Source organism: Centruroides vittatus, unplaced genomic scaffold (genome assembly GCF_030686945.1).
Source record: "Centruroides vittatus isolate TY-2023 unplaced genomic scaffold, ASM3068694v2 contig_799, whole genome shotgun sequence".
NCBI classification, from domain to species: domain Eukaryota; kingdom Metazoa; phylum Arthropoda; class Arachnida; order Scorpiones; family Buthidae; genus Centruroides; species Centruroides vittatus.
In genome coordinates this window covers 601,122-621,372 of record NW_027122516.1, presented here as the reverse complement: position 1 = coordinate 621,372, position 20,251 = coordinate 601,122, and the positions used below count along the sequence as shown (strand labels likewise).

The 20,251-nt window shown below is 27.4% G+C and overlaps 1 protein-coding gene across 1 annotated transcript; it reads right to left on the bottom strand.

Moving 5' to 3' along the window:
* Positions 1-4,493: 4,493 nt before the first annotated feature.
* Positions 4,494-19,779, bottom strand: LOC136981835 (uncharacterized). The gene is made up of 13 exons (XM_067278219.1): positions 19,477-19,779; positions 12,955-13,093; positions 12,821-12,892; positions 11,695-11,875; positions 9,992-10,156; positions 9,453-9,632; positions 9,290-9,377; positions 8,725-8,849; positions 8,517-8,575; positions 8,364-8,445; positions 7,511-7,595; positions 7,367-7,439; positions 4,494-4,903 (listed from the first exon to the last, which is right to left on the bottom strand). Exons 1-13 carry the CDS (start codon positions 19,651-19,653, stop codon positions 4,809-4,811), a joined length of 1,521 nt encoding a protein of 506 aa, XP_067134320.1. The 5' UTR covers positions 19,654-19,779; the 3' UTR covers positions 4,494-4,808.
* Positions 19,780-20,251: the final 472 nt, after the last annotated feature.

The window sequence follows — 20,251 nt, the reverse complement described above, 5'->3', positions numbered from 1 at the left end:
CTTCAGCGGATTTTGAATCCTTATCAAATAACTTATTGTACAGGATTTTTCTTGGAAATTTAACTTGACAGCTACTTGCTTTATTAATAATTCTTCAATTTTCATTTCATCACTTGTTACCATATCATTGGCACTATTGTTCTTACATTGATGATATCCTAATAATTCCTTAATTAAATTGGCGAAGCATTTTGACATCGCAAGTGCTGAAAAGATAAAGAAATTGGAATAATAAATATTCGAGTATAAGTTATTCAGCATTAAAAAAACATTACATGCGATGCAGGCAATGCCACCTTGGCGAAAAAAAAAATCTAAGTTGAATAATTAACATAATAGATGAACCCTGTGGGTACTCTACCACACTATAAAAACAGAATCCTTGAATAATTATCGTAAGGTATTCACTAATTCAGACTTGAAGTTAAGAGGTTGTTTTAATTTTAAACCTCTATTAATTTGTTAAAAACTTTATTAATTTGTTTTACTTTATCATGGACAGAATTCAATTGCTAACTTAAACATATTGTTCTCAATGATTTTATTTTCATACACTTTCACAATAATAAGCCCTGAATTTATGAGGTAATAGTTTTACCTCATTCATGAACAAATATAGGCTGTCCTTTTCACTCTCCCTATGAGAATTTTAGAATAATCGATACTTTATAGGTAGCGTGTTATATATAGTTCTCCTTGAAAACAATTCATTTCAACGCTGTCAAGATAGAAGAATAATTACTATCCAATTATTGTGTGTAAAAATTACTTCACTCCATGAACTGCATTATGAATAATAATTAACGTTTTATAAAACTTTAATTATTAAATCGGAAATCACTCGAAATCGGATGTAAAAGAGTAGTTTTACTTGAATTTTAATTGGAAATGTTTACGCCGAACAAATAAGGCATATTTTAATTTTTTCATCGAAAACCTACTTCTGGCATAATAAACCAACAATAATTGGCAATATAAATATCAATTAAAATAGTTTTTATAAAATACGGCTTCAATTCTTCTTACAAAACTTGGACTCCATTGCAGTCCTAGTTATGCGGTAATGGGAAATTTCTTTCAGATTATACAATCTAAATTAAAGCCTCGAGTTTACTAATAGCTCGATCAATCATAAAATAATATAATTATTTCAATTTGAATGTAAACAAACAAACTTATGTTTCTTTGTCATTGTATTGATAGTGTCATATCTTCTTTGTAAATAGTTAACACGATGTTGTGCTTCTCTAAATTCTACATATGATAATATAGCTAAATTTACAATAAATAAACAGACAATAACTAATTAGATTATTATAGATTCCAGACATAAGATATAATATTCAACGTTTATTCAAGCATAGAGCGGTTAATGGAATAAGGCCACGCAACATGTGGGCGATCTGCCAAGAACGAGGAGTAAGTGCATTTCAGGAGGACTTTCTATTGAAAACTCGGTGTTAGACACGTGAAAAAAACCCCAAAACTCCACGTGGTCAGAGTATTGAAGAGGCGCAAACCTGCAACCAATTATCAGTCTTTTATCCGGTTAAGTTAGTGTACCACGAGGCGACTTTTCTCGTAGCTATTAGCAGTGGCAAGAATTCGCTCACGCCAAGGCAGCTGCTACTAGTTTGTAACACGTAACTATTAGCGAGGTTGAGGCCGAAGTTTTAAACGTGTACGTTAGGCGCCGTTTTCCTGTAAGGCTAGAAGTTTGACAATGACGTTTGGAAAGTCAGTGGAATCATGCTCGACATTCCAAAGGCCATTGTCAAACTTCTAGGATTACAGGAAAGCGGCGCTGAACGTCCGACGTACACGTTTTTGCATTTAAAGCTTCGGCCTCAACCTCGCTAATATTATACGATTTAGTCACAACGAGACAGTCAATGGTAGTGAAGATAGTGTGTCGTCTAGAAACGTCGTCGCATCTCGTCGTTTTATTTTCAAATGACTCATTTGTTTGGCGTGTGTTGGTACAAATTCTAATAAATGAGAAACTGGAATATTCGCAAAAAGAAAAACTGGAATGGTTAAAGTGAAAAATTATAGACTTTTATATCTCGTTTCTGTTTTTCGTCAATTCCATTTCAGCTATGACAACGACAAAAAACACATTCAATAATAAAACTCCAGCAACAAGTTGCTTAACTTTCCTGGCAACATTTAAAACAGCGTAGGTGGTTCCCTCTGTTCTGATATTTTAATTAAATTTTTTTTTATATTTTTACTTATTATAAAATGAAAAACAGCTTAATTTTTAAGATAGGAACGTGCTTTATAAAAACTTGTAAACGAAGAAAATCGTCATTACGCCCGACCCTACTCAAGATACACACGCGACCTCGTTTATTTCCCCAGTCTCTTGACCTTTAACCTCGAAAATTTAATAATATAATTTCCCCTAATACACAAAGTTCACGGCCAAATTTCAGAAATTTTCGACAAAAAACAGGGGTTATTAAGCTTCAAACAGGATGAACAAAATCACACACACAGAGAGAATCCCTCGAATTTTTTTTGTATTTCTGTACGTTTTAAGGTCTCCTGAGTCCCAAAATGTAAAAGTCTTGGGGGTTATATTTGATCGATCGCCATATTTTCTCTCTGTTATATATAACAGAGCCAAAGAAAGTAAAAATACCTCAACGTAAACGTGAAGTTTAGTCTACAGCGATCATGTTGGAGACACGAGTCGACACCGTTAACTACTAGATCATGTCAGCGCCGGATTAGCATGTTTCTGGAGAGTATAATTGAATATTTATTTCAATTTCAGTAACAGAGACTATTTATAGGCGCTAGTCGCATCGTATGACTATACAATGCGACCAATCGCGGCGAGTAAAGTCGTCTGGTGCGACATTACCTTTAGGTTTATTAAAGAAACTGAGAAGTAGAAAAATTGTATTTATTACAAATCACTATAAGCTATTAAAATTACATAATTCTCTTTCATTAATTGACACTAAAATGTATAATTTTATCTCTCTGATATTGATTAATACAGAGTAAGTTAAACTAAAAATAGATTACATTAAACTGTTGCTTATATTGAATTATTAAAAATTCAGTAATTACCGAGAATTATTCAGCATAAACATTATCTTCAATATTTAAAATGAAAATATAATATATACGTAATTATTAATGTATATTTTAAGCATTATTTAGTATTTATTACAATATATATATATACTGTGCAATTAAAATAATTGCATAGAAGACTTATGATAATAGAATATTACATATAATAATTGCATGCGGTTTTATTGGGCTGCAATTTCCAAAAATTGTAGACTTATAAATTACCACTGGCATTCGTCTATTTGTCTAGCTGTCCTTCCTTAGTCTCGAGAAATAAGTTTTATAGATGAAATTTCAGACCAAAAATGGAAAATAATAGGGACAGGAAGCCTCGATTAACTATGTAAGACACTCCCTTTTGAACTGAAAGTCACGTTATTTTAATTCAAAAAGTTTCTCCTGAGTGCAGTTAGATAGATGACCGGCATGAATCTAGTGTTAACAGGAAAAGCATGATGTACAGGGGAAAGACGTTACTAAAATTGAGAGCGTTGTGAAGAAAAATTGCAGCCCGACATTGTGACGACGTCACAATAAATAATAGCTCATTTTTTATTAAGAGGACTTTTTCAGACCCATTCTGAGTTAGGTGAGGATGACAATAGGGCTGTGGAGTAGTGAGAGACTGGGCCAGAAAGGTCTGGATTAGACCTCACCACGAAAAATTTCTGGTGATTACTAATTGTTCTAAATAATTAATTAGGTTATAAAAGATGTAATTTCAGTTATACATAAATTAAATACTATTACTATAAAAAATTATTTTTTTTATATCTTATTTATTCATTCACTAGAAAATATGGAAATAAGACAGAAAAGTTTTAAATTTTGTATGTTTTTATAGTATATACTTAAATCATTATACATTATAAATGTTGTTAGGAAATTATTAATATATTTTTATAAAAAATATAATTATATAATTAATTTTTAATAATTTTAACACGTATTTTTAAAGATTATATTTCGCGTTTATTTTGTATGAATATAAATCTTGGAAAATGTATAATAGAATAAGAATAAAATATTCAAGAACAAGATAATAGAGCAGGAAAGTTTTTAGTAACAACATTATATTTCCAAAAATATATAAAATATTTATAATTATTTAGACAAAGTTTTCATTTTTAATCATTAACAAATATATAATCTATATATATATATGCACAATATAATTTATAATTTTAAAGATAATAAATATAATTATTATTTAAATAATACTTCAACATTGTCACATCGATTACGTGAACAACGATTGATTATTTTTATGTAATATTTTCATATTGTTACATCAAGAGCGTGCACAATGGCAGAGTTATAATAAGTTGAATAATTCGTTATTATAATTATATTTAAAATATTCCTTAATTTATCTTTCACTTTAGACTGATTAGATCCGTTTAAAATTTATTTAAAAAATTATTTCCACTTAATAATTACACACGTGTCTAGATACAGATTTATAACAGATTCTGAAGCTCTTCTTTATATACAATTATTAAGGCTCAGTTTAAAATTTTATAAGTTGGCCCACATCAATTTGAGGCATAATTAAGATAGAATACTCTCCAAATAAACGGTATATAAAGTATTTAAAGTACAACCACTCGATACTCTGTCACTGATCGATCGAATCATTAAGGTAACCAACATACATAAAATATATTAAATTTCGAAGAAATATATATATATATATATATATTTTTTTTTATATAGAATCAAGTCGTTTCTAATGTTAATGAACATAAACGTTGGAACTCTTCTTCATCTTTCTCAAATGTTTCTATCAGGCTATGGACTGACTTTCTCTCCACTGTAATGAAAAATTACATTAGAAATTTAAAAACAATGTAATTAAAAATATTACTTAGAAAATTAAATAATATCAATGTTAAGTTTTATATTTTTTAATTATTATTATTTATTAGGGGTAAAGCTTATTCAAAGACCTAGGTTGAAGGAAGGAAGAGAGGAGGAGAATAAGGAAGAGAAGGAAAGATCCAGGTAGTGTACTGATTATGTAGGGATATATTATAAGATAAATTTAAATTAAAAGATAAGAAAAGACGATAAACAGTGAATTATCTTTAAAAACAAAAGGTTAAATAGTTAGTAGACAAAGGATGAAAGGACAAAAATTATATCATAGTATTTGTGGAAAACTTTGTAGAGCTATCATTAAGTAATGTATATATTTGAAAAAAAAAATTGAGTTTTTTCCTAATGAAATTCAATCTTTATTTAGAAGCATTAAATGGTAATCTAAAGTTAAAAAATGTAATTAAATACTAAATTAAATTTGAATTTATTAAACTCATTAATTACTTCATTCCATAAAACATGAATTATATTTAAAAGCAATTTATATTTTTAATATTCGAAGTCCGAGTGGTATTTTGATGATAATTTTTATGGTATCTTAAGTTTTATTTACTTGATAAAATGCGATATTAAAAATACTTCGAATATTTCTTTAATGTATTATCATTAAATATGTTAAAAATTAAAATATTTTGTCAGGAATTAATACCTTTTAATGTAATTAATGACATTCTCATTTTATATTTTAAATGGAATTGTAAAAAAATAATAATATGTATGAACCTAAGATGAAAGAAGACAATATTCCATCAAAGCAAAACATGTAGACCAAAAGGAAGGTTTGTATTTTAACATGACGTATGTAGACGTATAGAATTAATTTTTATTTTAATTCTATACCAATTTTCTGCTACCATATTAAATCTCATATTGTACAGAGTAATATAAAATCCCCATACAAAACATAGACCATTTTGGGTGTGATAATTTAACGGGGGTGTTTAACATTCCCAGACGTGTTAATGTTTACACTGTAATAGAAGCAAAACATTCATATGCATATTTAGTTAGCTGGCGATTTTACATACAGCAAAACACATTTTACGACTTATAAGTGACTGCACAACAAAGTAAACCCTTTCTTTACGGGTGAACACTATCGAATCACTCTCTACACTTAAATTGTATAACATTCTTTAATTTGTTATTGTATCAATCAAAATAATTACTTATTACTTTCCTGGTTTTGTTAGCAAAAGTAAGGCGATCGATCGAAAAAAAGGCCCCCCCCCGAAATTTCTACATTTTTGTACTCAGGGCATCTTCAATCGTACAGAAATGCAAAAAAAACATCGTTTTTTTCCCCTGTAAGTATTGGTATCAGTCTATGTGTGGGGCACGATTTTGTTTACCCTCTTTGAAGCTTAATAATTCCCGTGATTTTTGTCGAACATTTATGAAATTTTGCAAGGAGGTTTGTATTTTAGGGGTATTGATGGTGTTCAGTTTTGCTGGTTAAAGGTCAAGAGGATGGGGAAATTAAGGGGATCATTGGTCATATCTCGAGTAGGGTCGGACTTAACGATGATTTTATCCGTTATTATCATTTAAAAATTTTTGTAAAACCTATCTCTACCGTCAAAATTAAGCGTTTTGCCAATCATGTTAAATACATTAAACAATTTATTCAACTTTTATATGAACTTAAATAAAGTTACATTAAAAATAATGAAATGCGTTATGATAATCTTCAACAAATTTAATTCAATAAGATACTTACATATGAATGAATTTATTTATTCGTTTCATTATAATTTTCATATGAAAGAGAATTTTTCTCTCAGAAGGAGAATGTTCTGAATGTTTAATTTTTGAAAATCCTTCAACCAAACTATTAAAGTTTTAATAAGATTTTATATTTAATAAAGTCATTTAATCTGATACATTCCATTTATAAATATAAATTTTTCATGAACTTATTAAAGAGAAATGATTCCTTACAAAATATATTCATAAATTCATTTTTATATTAAACAAATCTCGTACACTATTAAAGAAAAATAATATTTTTCAATAGTAAATTAGATTTAAACTTCTTAATCAATTCACATTACAGATAAATGAATTATTAAAGATTTATTTTGTTTGAGTATTGCTTAAAGCAGAATTATCAGATTTATTTTTAATAAAAATTAATTTTATTATCTCCTTAATGATCTTAATATTATGCAGATAAATCTTTTTAAATTTTTAAATGGTTAAGTTATTTAATTTAATTATAAAATTTTCATTATTATATAAAAGTGGATTTTCACAAAGGAAAAAAAATTGATTTAAAATTAACTTCTGCAGTAATTTAGAAAGAGTAAAATAAAATTAATGTGAAATTTTTAAAGTCAGGAATAAAATAAAAAGAGTTTTCTGTTTAAAATTTTGAAATAATAATTATATTTACCTCTAGATAATCTTGCCTGAAGTACGTAATTTTCTTTTTTGAGAAATGTTATAGTTGTTTCTTGTCGCCTCAGCTATAAAAATAATATTAAATTATTAATTTAAACACCATTATATCTTATTAAATTCATTAAATAGTATTTACTAGATTGTGTAGTCGCAGAACTTCCTGTTGAAGTCGAGTTAAACACGTAAAATGTGACTGGTAAGATTCCAAACTCTTCTGCCTCCTGTGTAATAATATTTAAGAAAATTTTAAAATATTATAGATGACAACTGCATACAGAAGAAGTAAATCCCTCATATTTTACTAGCACTTTCACTATACACGCCTAACAATGATATATGTAGTGTAAAAAATAATAATAAAATTAAAATTATTGTGACGAATGGTTTCTAAGCCAAAAATTATGTAAAATTTGATATAACAAGTCAAATAAATACTTTACTTCATCTTTAAAACAACTACAGGTAAGAAGAATGCTCTAGATAAATATAATATAGTAAATGTTAGAAAAATTTCTATTGCTTTTTAGAAAATTAAGGCTTTAAATGACGTTTACAGCCCTTTTGCAGACGTTTTAAAGCCCTTTACAGTACATTTTTGGGTTCGTTCTTGCTTACTGTGAAGGGCTTGTTTAAAATTTAATGTTGCTTTTAAGGAACAAGAAGAATCCTAATCACTGAATCCTGTCAAATTAGTAAAGTGTGTATAAAACGAGGAAACGTAATAACGCTACGTTTACACAAAAATTCATTAAATGCGGGTTATCCACGAGACGTTTCACCTTAAATAGAGTTATCTGTGTTTTAATTTTCTCCAAAAAATTATTTTTATACATTAGAAAAGGTATATATAGAAAATAATATATAAAATTAAGGTTACATATTAATAATTATTTGAAAATTTCAACCACTTTAGTTGAAATTTTCAAATAATTTTCAATATGTAACTTTAATTTTATACGTAACATAATATGTAACATAATTTCTCCTACCATTTTTCAATTTCATCCTGCATAGCAGTCAGAGATTCGGGTTTATCCCAGTCATACACCCCAGGAAGTGGCGGATAATGTCCTTTTTTTATTGAAAATATTAGTTATAACTTAAAATATTTATAGTTTCATAACTACATTTTAATATTTTACCATCGAAAGGTGGCAAATAACACAAAATAGTAGTATTTTCTCTTCTTTCTTCTAAATCGCTGTTAAAGAAAGTGTTATGTTAATTAATAATATAGAAATTCTAGACAAGTAAATGATTTAATTAATAAAGAGACAGAAAAAATGCTATCTGAAACACTTAATTACAGTAACAAAATTAATAAAAATATTAATTATAATTCATCGTTACCAGAATCGACTACATAAAATGATATCATCCGTGAAATCGTTCTTTTTAAAGAAATTTTGCGAGTAATTTTTTGCTTGAACAACTAATGCATCATATGGTCCAACTTGTGAGGGATTTTTTAGTTTCTAAAGGAAGAAAAATATAAAATTTGTTATATATTTAATTCATAATATATACATACATACAGTGAATGTCACGAAATCCTCACAGTACCCCTTTTCATTTGCAAAAGTGAATTAGAGCGTAACAACTGGAGACAAGATTCTTTGTTTTTTCTTTTGTTAAATGCATATGTAACGAGCAAAAATTATTGTGGCATGTTCGCAATGCTGCACTAATCAGGGGACAGTGGGAATTTATATGAATACAATTTTCAAATCGAAGCCCAAACAGAAGAGTAAAAACAATATAACGCGGAAGGTAATAGCAATGATTCTGGTTTAAGAACCCCTGAATGTCCGTGCTTTATGTAACATGAGGCATCATACAAATTTTGTAGATTTCGTAACGTACACTGTACCTGTGCATAAAATACTTTCAGGTATTTACAGAACAAGAAAATTACCTTCAGAAAATATCTTCCAATGCCACATTTCCTGTAACGTTTACGGACGGTCAATAATGACAAATTGACAACTTTTACGCCAGGAATTCTACGAATTTTATGAATGAATGTGTTAGAAATCATATTATAAATAATTAACAATTGAAGGAGGATTGTGTCATACTTATAATTTTTGTGGAAAGTAGATGAAGCTATTAATTTGTGTTCGATTCCAACATGAGAAGGTAAGAGGCTGTAAGTTTCTTGGGCTAATCGGGATTCTTTTCTTCTAGTGACGACTGATCTAAGGAACGTTTCTAACCCCCTAGAAAAGTCATCGTGGTAGTCGTCTTCTTCCATATCACTGCAAATAAAGCTGACTTTTTAGTTGGAATTAGTAGTAAAACAAAGTATAGAAAAGAAAGAAGAATGTAGCTTAAATCTTAATGGTATGAAGGAAAAATTTTGATTTAAGAAAACATATAAACAGGGAAGAAATATATTAAAATAATAAATTTAATCGGTAAGAGTCATATTTTTCTATAAATTATAAAATATAAATAAATATTTACAAATCTACCATAAATATTACTGTTAAATTGATGGAACACTTAGTAGTAATGACAATAAACTGTATTTAATTGTTTCGAAAATGATTTGCAATTACTGTATTATACTTAAAAATTCATCTTAAAATAGGTAAAATATTATAAATATTGTTACCTTTCGGATCCGGTATCAACAGAATCACTAAAAATATCAGAAAAAGGCGATTCCGTGTGTGAATTTCCGTCTGTTTTTCCACTGTCACTACGTGGAACTGAAATCATATTGTTTCTATTCTGGAAGACGTTTCTTTCAATAGCACATTCCTCACTTTTTCTATTTCTGCTGACAAAAAATGTTAAAATAAGAAGCAATCTAAACATTTATTACGTAAAATAATACTTTTTTATATCACAAAAGCATCATAAATAAACTTCCATCCATTTTAATTTATTTAAAATAAAATAAACTTTGTAAGTACTAAAATTGCGAATTGTCTGCATTAATACATATGTATAAAAATGTAACCTTGTATAACTGTGTAATAACATAATGAATTTACTTGAATCATTCATTATGATTATTTTTAATTAAACAAAATTTAATGTTTCTTTCAATTTCTTTAAATTTTTAGTTAAATATCTCCTTACTGGCTATATCCGGTGGTCAGAGGCCGAGTGATAAACCACTAAACACTGATATTTTGTCGTGGGATGTGGGATATGATTAGATAGAATAAGGCAATGTAACACATGGATAATGTCATGAGATTGTTTTCTATGGAAAATCGGGCCTTATTAAGGTGTAAAACACGAGAAGAAAACTCCGTAAAACACGTGGTCAGTCCGTTGGTGGGTCTTTTCTGACCTGACCAACGGACTGGCCACGTGTTTTTCGGGTTTTATTTTCGTGTTTTACACCTTAATAAAGGCCAATTTTCCACATGTGAAGTACTGTACTTCTATTGACAAATCGTCCAAGTGTTGTATTCCCTTATTCTATTCAATCCTATCGCTATACTGTGTTATCCACTTCAATTATTCTATGATTCTTTATTACTTGCTTGTACATCGTCAAAATTTTAAAGAAATTAATGAAATTATTTCATAAAATATAATTTCAAAATTAGAAAATAGAGAACAATTTATAATGATTCTTTTCTACTTCACGGACAATTATTCCATTTATTTAACTTTCCCAACTTCTAAATCTATCTTTTTAACAATTAATCTATTGGTTATTGTGTATAAGTTTTATAAATTTTTATAAAAACTCTTAAAAACCTTCTATAAGATAAAACTTTACTAAAATTTATAAAATATTTCTGGCTTTATATTATAAAATTTAATTATTAATTCTATAAGTAAAATCCTATAAACTTAATTAAAATGTTTAAAATTAAATAGAAATTTAAATTACTATTTATATATTATAAGTAATTTCTTATAGAATATTTAAAGATATTTACTTAAGAACATTAAATGCCAACAAATAAAGAAAAATGAATAAATCACGAAAGATAATGAAGAATGCTATAGAATACAAACGTTTAATTGTTACAATACATTAAATCAAAATAATATAATAAAGCAATGTTTTACTGAATATAATCATTTCAATTCAATTTAATTTTATTTAATTGCTTCTTAATTGTCTATTAAGTAAATATAATTATTTTAACTTCTTTACAAATTTATATGTAAAAATGTAGAATTTACCGAGTAATATCTTTACTAAATTTAATGTTATTGATAATAATTTAAATTCATCTTAAATGTCCGAGTTTATTTGTTAATACAATTCAATGTACTGTACAATACCACTTATATATATATATATATCACTCTATATAAATGCCAAGTATCGGAGCATAAACTTACCTCGATGTCCATAGTTTCCAATCATCCTGGATTGGAGAAATGGCACAGCTACTCCGGTCATCATCTCCTGTATGATTTTTAGGGGTGGATGTTGAAGATCTACTCTGATATTGAGTATTTGTCACGCTATTATCGGGGACTCTTCTATCATCGTGTGCTGTTTCAGGATTGTTGTTGATTTCTTAAAAAAAGTAAAAAGTAGATCAATAAAAACAAAGTCACGTTATTTTCCCATTACGACCGTTCTTCTTTCCTTTAAAAATTTACCCTCATAAAATTTTTTTTAAAACTTGTTTGTAGTTTTTTATTTATTTGATATTAAACGTTCAATTATATGTATATATAACGCGGGTTATATAAGATACAGTTCTAATATACAATAAGGCACTCACGTACTTCTGATACGTGGTATATGGCACCTATGGTGACAAGGTTTGGTCAACCTTTGTGTAATCCTTTAAGGATTAATTTGTTTAAAATCGTACGATATTAATCAAAGAAATTTCTTAATAAAATTAAACATGGCTTCTTAACTTTATCAATCGTACATGACATTGCATAGAAGTTTAGTATTAAAGACACTTTTGTGAAAATATATGTCAATTGAATTTTTCCCTATTCGGATCAGTATTATTTTCTCTGACCCCTCTTCAGAGGGGTCAGAGAAAATAATACTGATCCAAAATGCATTTGTAAAAAGGCATTAAAGGAGTTTGAACCTGTTAAGCTGTGAGGCAGTCTACCGTCAATTTTTCGGATTAAAGAGACTATTACTAGATCAATATGTCAATTGATTTACTCATTTTCTATAGAAATTTTTACTTTTAAGAACAGTAAATTTAATGTCTAAATTTAGTTTTTAAAGTACATTTTTAAAGTAATTATTAAGCTTATAGGTCACCTTTATTTTTAAATTGATTGTATGAAAATCACGTTTAAAAATTAACATAAAATTCAAATATACATTCACGATTTTAACTTCATTTCACTAAAAGTTTACAATGTTATGTATACACTTGAACTTTAAATTTTTAAGAGTGATTTTCACAAAATAAACTACTTTTAAACCTTATTTTTAATGCTTATTATTAGAACGATATATAATGAAAAATAATTATATTCTCACCTCCTATAGAATCTTCTCTAGAACGATAGCTTGGACTACTAATTATCTGATTTTCCCATTCCTTGAGAATTTCTATAGAAGAATGCATTTTAAGTATAAAAATATCGCTAAAAATAAGATTTATGACTCAATACCTGAAGTTTCTCGAAGAAGAAAAAGTGTCCTTGCACCTTCCACACAAACGATCCTATACAGAACTTGAGCCGTAAAGTCCGGTAGACACGTATCGTAAAGTGCTACTACTGCGTGTAGTAAATCAGTAGGAGACGTTACCTGCAGTAATATACAAATATCATAAAACCACAGCAAATATTCTCAGACTATTGTAGAGGTCCGTCACTCCATAAGTTAGATTTTAAATGTTTAATGACATGAAAAACATTGTAAATATTAATAAAAATAAACAGTTTTGTAAAGAAAAGTACTAAATTAATATAATATACTAAAGAAATTATGCATTATTGCTATATTAGTATAGTTTTTATTAGAATTTTCTCGTATTTGTATTTTAAAATATTAATCATTATAAGTAGTAGATTACTTAATAATATATCAGAGAAAATTATCAGATTATGTTATATTTACGTAAAAATTAATATAAATATAATGACTTTCTATAGGAAACTGACCCTTATTTAGGTGTTTGAGACATGAAAAAACCCATGCGGCAACTCGTTGCTCAAGCGCAAAACTGCGACCATACCAGTGTTTTAGTGATGTTATTCACTAGGCCACTGGTGGGAAAATATGCAGCATTTCCCTATAACCATTACTTTTCTAGGAGTTAGAGGGCAAGAATCTCACGAAAGTGAAAAAACCGCATATTCTTAAACATTAACTCTTAATACCCTTAACACAAAATAAAGTACAGTACGGTTGCGCTAATCCGAACATCTATCATTTCCCGTACTAAAATAATGAACTTGTCAACTGTAAACTTGCAGCTTACGTATAAAATAAAAATAGCCACGTGTTGTGAGCATTATTGCTCATTCTTTCTGTTACCCTCTTTGACTTAACAACAATTCTAACTTTTATTTGCTTCCGTAAAGTATCTTACAACAGTAAAAAAAGGCTTCGAAGCGTATGCATCATATCCCTAATACCATACCCCCTTAATCCGAACTTTTCATTAATCCAGACTACTGCTGATTTCAATTAGTTAGAATTTGCGCGACCGTACTGTAAAATAATATACTGTACTGTCTTACTGCGTTTTATAAATTTAAAATTACAGTATCAACGAGTAATTATTTATTGTGACATTGTTACAATGTCAGGCAGCAATTCTTGATCATATTTTTAATTTATTCAATTTAAAATATATGCTCACCACCTCAAATTAGTAGTGGCTTGCTCCTGTACATCATACTTTTCCTTTAACAATAGAGTCGTGCAGGTCAGCTATCTATCTCCTTCCAGGGGAAAATATTTGAATTAAAATAACGTGAATTTAAGACCAAAGTGAAAATTCGTACACAGTTAATCCGGGCTTCTTGCCACTTTTTTTTCTACATCTGTCTAACATCGTTCTCGAAATTAAGGATGGATGAGAGTGGGAATTTACAAGTCTATAATTTTTAAAATTGCAGCCCAACAACGTAATCTAATACAAAAGGATGCAATACAGTTATTCACAGTACCATATTGTGCTTTATACACGTTAATAATAACAGTTGAGAGAAACACAAGATATACTTTACACTAAGAGACAAAACGCATAAGTGAGGTGGCTAGTGTCATGACAATCCCATAGTTGTTCAGAGCATTAAAACTTTTACAAAAATTTAACTTTTTATAATAAATCTGTGTATATATTTATAGTATTAAATAATAAAAAAATAAATTATATAGATATTTTATGTAGTTTTTAATTTTCTTTACACTTTTTATGCGCATTATCTGCAATTTTTTGCTGTATCCCGCAAGACACAAGAAATAAAAAATCATATATACGACCCTATATAAAGTTTATATAACATTATTACATTTATAATTCATATTAAATAATTCACAAATTCAGTCAATTCAAGCATTAAAGATGTAAAACTTGTGATTATTTGCACTGTAAAATTGAATTTCGAAAAAGAAGGTTAAAGCTAAAATGTAGTTTTGAATATTTAAATAAGGAACTCTCTTATTAAATATTAAAATTAATAAACCTAAAACAAACATTTCTTAAAAATAATACTTCGATTAATTAACTTTGTTAATTACTTACATCATTAAATTATACTTTTACAAAAACTTACCTCAAAAATGGTAACTAATTTCATTATAAAAACCAATAATTACATTAGGAAAATGTTATTACAAAGCACGTGTTAGCGTCTACAATTTGTTCCTGAGAAATACAACAAAACCTCGTATTATTGATCCCAGCAGCAAGAGAAAACTGAATAAACCCGTTATATAATGTCGTAACGTGTGAATGAGAGGTGGAAAAATCAACAAAGTCCTGGTATAAGAAGCCAATTTTTCTATCTTTATTTATTCACGTGTTTAGATCTCTGTAGAGGGGGCAAACGAGGCACTGTCCTCCCCAAAATCGAGTGAAAAATTCCACAAATTATAATCTTAAAAGTGATTAAGATATAATAGTAGAATTGATTGTATATGCAGTTTTTAGAAGAAAACAAACGGTTTTATTGATGTAACCTCTGAAATATTTATTTTCTATGGTTGCTTAACAAAGGAAAAAATAAAACTGCCTGAAGAACAAAATTTATGGATAAGAAGTAATTCAAAAAGTCACGAGTTTAATTAATAAGTTTGACGTGGTTGAAAACTTTATTGCAATTGACAATTATCAATAATATAACATCATCATCATCAAGTACTGTCAAATTTAATTAATATCTCATATTTTTCCTCCATTAATTTTGTCATATGCTTAAACAAAGTGATTTATAGAAGTCATTACAACACATATAATAGCAAATATTAGACTATTAATATTTAAATATATGAAAATGTCCTTAATACTTTTTCTCTTAAACACCAGTAATAAAAAGTTAGTTTTGATGTTAAAATTAGTTGATAATATATTAATTATTTACGTATCTACAAATCATTTATATCCTTATAATTTGTTAAAATTATGTACGTCATAAACAAGAAACGTATTAGGAAAACTATAAATTACATTAATGTAACTTTTTATTCTCAATGTAGATTTTTATCATAAAAATGATAATGGACCACCCCTATTAAACATAAATCATTTAGAATATGTATTGTGATTTAATATAGATCAATCATTTTATAAAATATGAATTAAAGTTTTAATAAAATTTCTTATTTAATATAATAAATCGTGGCTATTCTCATTATTATTATTGGATGGTGGAGGTCCAGTGCCTTCGAGTGGGGGAAGCTGGAGAATTTTTCTTCTCCAGGCCTGCAGAAAACTTTGGAGGTCCTTAGGGATTCCTATATCTATAAATTAATGTTATTTTTACTAAAAAAATGAAATATTTAAGAGGAGTTTTCATTAATAAACATTTATGTATTCCATTTCTTTAAAAATAATGGCAAAACGGCCCACATTAATAAGTAGAAAGACTTTCTAGAGACTACTAAGGATTTATCCTACAGTCTGAAAAAAAAAGTGAGTATCGGATAAGGAAGAGGGGAAAAACTTATTATAACAGTTCTTAATAAAATTCAGAAATTTTCTAAAAATTAGAATGTTTATACAGTATTTTTTGTAATATGACGTAAAAACTATTGTGAGAAAAAGAAGATTACAAGTCATTATCAAGTGAAAATAAAAAGTAAAAATAATCTTGGTATTAATAGAGACGTAAGAGAAAAATTTCATAATATAATTAAAATTAAGAAACTTCAGAGAAAGAATTATAAAATAATTTTATATATATATAAGCGTAGAGCTTTTTAAAACCATTACTACTACTTTCTTGAATTGGTAATCACGTTAAGGATCAAAGGATTCAGAAGTTGCTCCTAATCGATAGTTGCTCGAAATAATTGCAATTCATGAAATAACATAACGATATAAAAAAAGAATCAAATGGCCAGAAGCGGTTGAGATTGTTGACATTTTGCTGAAGATAAATAAAAACGATGCTTAATATGCTCAAATATTTGTTTAAGAATTTGGAAAATGTGTGATCATTTTCCATTTTGTACAGTAATTTAAGTAGAAATTTCTCACAAACTAATGACGTTCAAAATAGATTTATTCATACTCTTACCTTTAAAAAGAAAAATTTAACCAACTAAACTTTGTGATGTCTTCAGATAAGTGGGAAAGTTTAACAATTGCTTCTACGCAAAAAGTGTTTTAACATTCTGTACCACGAACTATCATCAGAAATCTCATCATCTCAAACTATGGTGAGATATCATTATCGAGAAATTGTAATCCAAGACAGAAAAACTTTTAAACTTACCAATAAATAAAACTATTTTAATGTTTTCTTTTGACATTTTTATGATCTTTGTCTTTCATATTCACTATCAGATACTATCGGAAGTGTTAACTGTTTTTTTATGTCTTACATATTGTTAAAATAATTTTACACGAAGAAACTCGTAACTAATATTGAGTACTGAATTAATCATTTTTAATGCTAAATAATAAATTAAATATAATAAGTAGTAAATTATCTGCATATTATATAAATAGAGTATAATTAATAGGTGATAATTAATTGTCTAGAATGCTTCTAACTTATTGCGTTTACGAGGTATCTACAGACACGTGAAATTTAATGAATATGAAAATATAGGATTATTTTAATACATAATTAATATGTTTTAAATATATAAAGATTTAATGTTGTCTATAAGTTTGATAAATTATCTATATAAAGAGACTTTTACTCATCGATTTTGAATAGAGTTACACAATCGATACAATATTGTAATTCTCTAGAAGTTATTCAAGCATAAAACATATGATCATTTTCTAAATTCTCTGAAATATAAAGGGAGTTTAATATATTTTATAATAAAAATAACAATATTAAATTCATTAAACTGTTAATTTTACTCCGAATAACTTATACTTGTTGCGGAATATCGCCTCACTAACATCGACGTAGCGAGATATCTCGTGGCGTAATGTTGGAAATAGACGAGATAAATAGAATTATTCTTCGAACAATAAAATATCGGTTAAAACAATAATTCTTGAGATATAGAGCGTGACAAAGTAAATGATATCGCGTATGTTATCTTTACGGCTTTATAATTCTATGAGAAAGTATCCAGAAAACTATGGGATAAATTACAGATTTTTCGTATAAAATATTAGAGATAATTTATGAGTTGATACTTAAAAAAATAAAGATAGAGTATATGCAATTTTAAATATAATTTTATTCACATTTGGTATAGCAAATTAAACCTTCGCCTAGCTACTGTTTGGAGTGGATGCCTCACGAATGTGTCACGTATTGCGTGTCACGTGCTCGCAAGCGGAATAATTTATATGTCAGTACGAGACAGTAAACAGTTTTGTCTGGTCTTATTTTGAAGGAAACGTGACCAAAAATACCTTCGAAATCACTTACTTATAGAGTTTTGTGTAGTTTACATTTTCCTAAAAATGACCGCGTATATATCACGTTATAAAATGCATTTTCCTAAGTTCAATTTTAATATTTACATTAAAAAATGTATAATTTCTATTTATTTTTTATCAGTTTATAATAGGAAACGACAGAATAATTGATAAATAAAATTTTGAAAACAAAAAAAAATTATTTTAAAATTTTAATATCTACTTATCTCATATATTTTAATTAGATTTAAATAAAAAAAACAATTAAATTTTAATAATAAATTTAATTAAATTCTAATTATTTTAAAGAATTTATAAAGTATTTTAATTTTTTTAACTTTAAAATTAATCATTTGTTATATAATTTAATTTAAATTATATAACTATTTACTATTTATATAAAGATATTTTCATAGAAAATCGTAAGAATTTATAAAATTAAAGCATATAAATTGTATATTTTTTATTCTTAAACAAATATTAAGCTTATTAAATTCTTATATTTAAAAACTTTAGCGTTATTACTAATAAAAAATATTAAAAAAATTTTTTTATAAACCTTGGTGTATTTTAATATTAAATTTTTATTTAAAATTTTATAATTCTTATAGAAGATTCATATCTAAACACAAGAAGATTATTAGTTTTAAATATTGACGTAGTAGTGAATTGAAATTATTATTTATATAATCGTAAACAACTTAAATAATAGAAATTTTATGTATTTAAATAATGTAATTTAAAGTACTGGCCACTAAATGAAGTTTAAAAAATCGATAACTGTAAAACATTTTCTTCCACGCCATAATAATCAACTTTTTTTTAAGGTTATGTTTATAAATGCTTTTTTTTATTATATATTCAACTGTTTAAATTGCTTGAAAGGACTAAAAATTCCTATCATTAATATTAAAAACAATTACTTATAATTATTGTATTGTTATTTTCTTTTAGCCCATTAAACGTTTCTACTGACTTAAAACAGTTATTTATATTCAAGTGTGTTATTTATATTCAAGTATTATAGTGTGATAAGCCCAAATATAAAGAACTGTTTTTAAGTTATGAGAAACGTTACTTATAATTGCTTTAGACATATATATATAATTAGTATATAAATGCCCACCTGATCAGAATCGAAACCTCCTAAATTTAATTTATTCCACTCGTCTAAATTGGCAAGACGTGACGTTCTGTCCCCTTTAACAAACTTTCCAAATTCGACTGTAACAGGAAGAGCTGTGATAACGTCTCCTTTCTTGCTTTTGAAACGTACTCGATCAGCCACCGACACAGACAACATGCTACTGATACTCTTCTGGACCGTTCTGTCCTACTTCGATCTTTCTGTCCATATACACTGCCAACTAACACCATCTGGTGGGGTGACGCCATATTGAATTTACGTTCTACCCCTCTATTGGTTCTTCTATTTTGTGATCGATGGGTACTCGCTCGATCACTTTTATAAATATCGAACTGGAAGTTTACGACTTTCTGAATGAAAATTTTAATTAATTAAATTGAAATTGACAGTTATAAATTAAATTATACTCAAATAATTTTACTTGTAAAATTGTTTTACCATGTGGCTTATGAGCTTTATTGGAATTATGTATTATAATTTAAAAGAGTCGTCGTAGTAGATGAAGTTTTCTGAAAATGTAAGTAGAACTTTTGAAAGCAACGAAAGTTTTTATGACAGAGATTTTATTGCACACTGAAAATTTAGGTTAAAAGCTTATAGAAAAAACCAGCAATTATTTATTGTGACGTAGTCACAATGCCGGGCTGCAATTTTTAATCATATTTTTAATTTATTTAGTATAAAATATATGCTCTCGATTTCAAATTTGTAGTGTCTTACCCCTGTACATCATACTTTTCATGATAACAACAGA